Genomic DNA, 5,054 nt, shown 5'->3' with positions numbered 1-5,054 from the left:
TTTTAGATCATATTAACATATAGCATAATAAAACAGTTTCTGACAATTTAGATCATTTAGTCTAAGCATCAACATGCAACAACTGAATCTAGAATCTTTAAAAGTTGCCATTGATAATAATAAATGACAATATCACAATTTTAAGTGATAAACACAAGTTCCCTACAAGATATGCATCAAATCGTAAAGGGTAGAAATAGAATTTAAGACCTTGGTGGAAGAAAAAACTTGATGTAGAGGCACCATCACTTCCCACATAGGCAGCAGCTCTGAAGGCTGCACACCTCATACACTTCAAAGACTTGGCTTTAGTGGAGAGGTCTTAAATCTTCACACTAAAGAATAACGTTTAGTGGAGAAATTTTTCATAACATTGAAACAGAAAGTAGCCTTACATCAGCATATATAAACTTAGGAGCATCTATGGCATGGTGCAATGCAACCCAAGAACAGGACCATGGAAAAATTAGGATTTCGAAGATGAATTTGTCCAGCAGATGGTCCAGTTGAACAAGTTAATCAACGAATTCTATAAAACTTGCACTAACCAGCCATCCCCGAAACAAAACAAATATAACGCTCACAATCCAGTAGAACAAGTTCATGAACGGCAAAACAGACAGTAAAGACAATGCTAATCAACTATTTTTATCAACTCACTTATTGCCAATGCCATTAGTTGGAGGCAGCAATGCAACTTCCTGGACATGCGATAAAATTGAGTGATCAGAGTAGTCAAGCAAACTACTGATTGTTCGAGCCTTCACCATTCCTATCTTCTTCCTCTTGTTCCTCGCCATCTCCACCTCACCCTCTTCTTCTTTTATCTTGTCAGCCCCATTACTATCAGTGACAATATTATCACTGGGATCATCATCACACTGCTGAAGCGTTTGCGTCATTTCCTCTAATTCCTCCTCCTTTTGATGGCGTGATAAAGTAGTACCGTTTCTTGCATCAATGTTGCTCCATCTAGGCTTACTGGTTCCCAATTGACCTCTTGAAGAAGTGCTCATGCTCCTGAGGCGCCCTTTCCCGAGATGGTGTTCGCAGAGGGAATAGCCGACGAGGGTCTGCTGGCAGCACCGCCACCCCCTTCCATTCACGCGGCTGCACCGTGAACCCTCCATCAGTATCGCCGGACTCCTCCGAGGTCGCTTCTTGCCGTTCAAATTCGGCCCTTTATCTGTATCCTCATGATCAACAATAGTGCAACTATGGCTTGCAGAAGCAGGGCCAGCGCCTGCTCTCGCCTTCGCCTTGCCCTTGGCCTTTCCCTCGTCCGATACCTTTCCTCCTTCTGTCCCATTACCATGATCTACTGCAACTGAGCTGCCACCCATCATCTTGCCGCTATTGATCTCGTCTTTCCCTCTTTTAAGCTCATCCTCCTCTTCCTCCTGTTCCTCCTCCTCCTTTAGAGGCCGCTGCACACTAGTGTTGCTAGTGCTGCTGTCACTGCGACGGCGGCTAAGCACATCTGAGCATGGATTCGGACACGGAGTAGAACCTCCATTGGAACGAACCGCCCCTAAATCATAATGACGGCGATCCCCAACTGGGTGCAACTTTTCCCTTTCTGCAGCTTTACTGTCTTGGGCACCAAGACTCCCATTTTGCGATGGGTATGATGGATCTGGAGAAAGAGGAAAAGAGGAAGAGGCTCGCCGGCGGATCCGCATGGTAGAACGACAGATTGGGAGCAGAGGCAGAGAGAGAGATATGGTTGGGTGTGAGAGAGAGATAGGGAAGAAAAGGGAACGGTGGTGGTGCAGTTCAGATTTAATTAGCGTGGAGCAGCTACTGGCAAATTAAACCAAGACACCCTCATCAACCAGTTACTTGCCATCGACTGCGAGAGATTTATTTTTATGCTTTTTATGGAAAAACAATACATTGAGTAATTTGGTAAAAACGAGAGCACGGGCGGGCAAAATGGGATGGTATATGGCAGTAGTAGGGAGTTAATTAAGGATGTGTTTAGTTCAAATAATAAATTATGAGATATAAAATATAATATAATATTATTTAGTTTCATTTATTTATTTGAAGAATAAATTATAATTAATTAAATATTTATTATATTACTTTTAATTTAATTTAATTTATAATAAATTAAATTTAATAAATAATATTAATGATAATAATAAATTAATAATATATAAAAAATAAATATAATTTCTTTATAATTTTTAAAATTTAAAATATATTTATATATTTTTAATATATAAAATAAATTAATAAAAAATAAATATAATTTGTTAATTTTTTTTAATTTAAAATAGTTTTTTATAAAATAAAATAATTTAATAAAATATTATTTTAATAAAATAATTTATTAAATTATTAAATATAATTTCATTAATTTTTAAATTTAAAATAAATTTATATATATGATAATAAAACAATTCAATAAAATAATTTATTAAATTAATAAATATAATTCATTAATTTTTATATTTTAATAAAATAATTCATTAAAATAATTTATTAAATTAATAAATAAAATTCTTTAATTTTATTTTAATAAAATAATTTATTAAATTAATAAATATAATTGTTTAATTTTATTTTAATAAAATAATTTATTAAGTTAATCAATATTGTAACGACCGCCCTTCTTACCACAAGGCGATCCGTTACTTATACTTGCTAAAATCTACTATTAATTTAAATTTTCTTTCTTTGTGATGATTGAGTAAACACATGCTCCCAAATGGGTAATATAAAGTCTAACCATTCTAGTAACAATGATTCCAATAAACTTATAGTTATTAACTTTTGTTCCGGCTCCTTACCGACGACAGCTGAATCACTAGACAAGGGGGAGGCCGCGTCACCCGATGTTTCCGCAGTGGAGGAGAAAGGACCTGCAACGGGGGGCACTGAACGCACGGATTAGCGGGGCGCCGGGGATCTCGGCGTGGCCACTCCGACGCTCAAGTCAGATCGAGAGAAAAATGCGAGTGTTTTCCCTGGCTTCAAGATGGGCGAAATGTCATACCTGAGAGGTTTATATAAGGCGAGGGGAGGCGCTGCCTTCGGATCTGTGCTCTTGTTATTGGAGGAGACAGCGAAATTGCTGGGTCACGCGTGTGACAGATTCCCAAGATCGGACGGTTTGTCCGTGTGGCTTATCCTTTATGAAGGAATGTGATCTGGCGGGGCCAGGTAAAGAGACTTGGTGTACACCTCGCCTCTTGTAGATAGAACATTGGGAGGAAGAGGCACATCGATCCGTTGGTATCATCTCTGCGTCAAGAGTGGCTGGTATGGACGGTTGAGATGCGTGGATACAAGGTGCTCTCAACTGCATTGATACGGGATGCTTGGTCCGTCCCGAGCTTATTACCTGTTTCGTTGTTGAAGGGATCAATCCGGGATCCTTCCCTAAGGTAGGCACCTGATGCGGCGACCATGCCATGAGGTCGACTTATGATATCGAGACCAAATCGTGAAGTCAGCGAGAGTGGTAGGATATTGGATATCGAGGTTTGGAGGAGTTCGGCTGGAATAGTGATCTACATTCTGGCCTGTCAGGTAGGTAGGCGGGGGAATGTTGTGCCTACTTAGGCTTGCCAAATGCCAATAGCGAAGATCTACAATCCCTCAGCGAGGTCGGTTTGTAGAGTATGCGTAGAGCGTTAACCCCAGCTGTAGGGGAGCGCATGTGAGATGTTGAGGTATGTGCCGACCTCGAGGCTAGGTGGGCCCAGGGTAGTTCGTGCCCTGGGAATAGGGCTTCTTAGCCGTGGTGCTGGGGAGGTGACTCCCCTATCTAGGATTTGAGTTTACTTTACCTTCCTCTCCTCCTAGGAAGATCAGCTTCTCCTTATTGGATGTCTCGTCCTCTTACGTGTCTTCTGAGGGACCCCTTTTATCCTACGTGTTTGCCGACGTCATTCCATCCGGATCACAAGCCTCCCGACCTAGTTTAGTCGAAGGAGACGTAGTTCGACTGACTGAACCTGAGTTTGATTCACTTCGCCTCTCTGCCTATCGGATCCTGATCCGCCACCATTATTGCGTTCGTTTAATCTCTTTCATTAATCTCGGCCTCCGGCGATCTGGATTGTCCACCGTTCATTTCGGCGATTGCCTTGGTTTATTTATCAACGGTCCTGACTGTTCGACCGTTCGACTTAAACCCCCCGCGCTTCGTCGTCTTCCTCGCTCGCCGCTTCGAACCCTACCTCCCGCGTGTTCTCGTGCTCCAATTTCCTTCCGCTCTTGTTCGCGTTCCTTCTGCCCTCACGCTTCCCGCGTCCTCGACCGTGTTTGCTCATTTTCGTAAGTCTGTCCTCTAGTCTCTTTGTGCTTGCATTTGTTTCTTCTTGTCAACGAACTCTAGGGTTTCGGCTTTTCTTCTACCGCTCTGTTTCTTCCTTCCTCCTTGCCTTCCGGGGTTCCTTTATTACCTTCCTTGGCCCACCTTTACCGTGTTCCTTCGTTCTTATGGCAACCCTAGCTCCTTGGTACGAGACCGAGACTTCTTTGTTGTCCTCTGAGGATGACGCGGTGTTTTTGCGAAACCAGTATTGTATTCCTGCCAACCATAAGATTAGGGTACCTTCTTCTCTTCAGCGACCGCATGAACCTCCTCCTGGTTATGTTACCTTCTTCCAAGGGCAATTGGAGGCAGGTTTGGGGTTTCCCATTCCTCGCCTGCTCCAAGATTTAGCCACTTACTTCCGCTTTTCCCTTTCTCAATTGGCTCCTAACTCTTATCGTCTTCTTTGTGGTGCCATTATCGTTTTCCAGATTTACAGAGTCCCTTTTGATTCCCTAATTCTTCACCAGTTCCTGTGCCCTAAAAAGAGCACTGACCCCGGGGTGGCCTACCTGTCGGCCCGGCCGGGTGTCAAGTTCTTAGACAAGTGTGCTATCTCTCAGAAGGGTTGGAAGAAGAAATTCTTCTATGTCCGCCCTCCTTCTCCTTATACCTGGCCCACTTCTTGGGAACCGGTCTTGCCTTCTCCTCCTCCCTTAGGCCCTTATCAGTTCACCTTACCCTTTGTAAATGCTAAGAGGGTTGTGTCCCCTCTTCTGTTTGA

At 42.4% G+C, this 5,054-nt stretch overlaps 1 protein-coding gene across 1 annotated transcript; it reads right to left on the bottom strand.

Annotated features, from left to right (window-relative positions):
• Positions 1 to 359: 359 nt before the first annotated feature.
• On the bottom strand, positions 360 to 1,746 carry LOC141813941 (uncharacterized). Its single transcript, XM_074701949.1, has one exon. It carries the CDS (start codon positions 1,680 to 1,682, stop codon positions 657 to 659), a length of 1,026 nt encoding a protein of 341 aa, XP_074558050.1. The 5' UTR covers positions 1,683 to 1,746; the 3' UTR covers positions 360 to 656.
• Positions 1,747 to 5,054: the final 3,308 nt, after the last annotated feature.

The sequence above is a fragment of the Curcuma longa genome, chromosome 20, assembly GCF_044706935.1.
Source record: "Curcuma longa cultivar G26 ecotype Majalengka, Jawa Barat chromosome 20, ITB_CL_G26_1.1, whole genome shotgun sequence".
NCBI classification, from domain to species: Eukaryota; Viridiplantae; Streptophyta; class Magnoliopsida; order Zingiberales; family Zingiberaceae; genus Curcuma; species Curcuma longa.
The sequence above is the reverse complement of the archived record's forward strand: the minus strand, read 5'-3'. Positions and strand labels throughout refer to the sequence as shown.

Excerpts from the sequence above, each read along its gene's own strand:
- LOC141813941 (XM_074701949.1), bottom strand. The coding sequence starts at position 1,682 with ATGCGGATCCGCCGGCGAGCCTCTTCCTCTTTTCCTCTTTCTCCAGAT.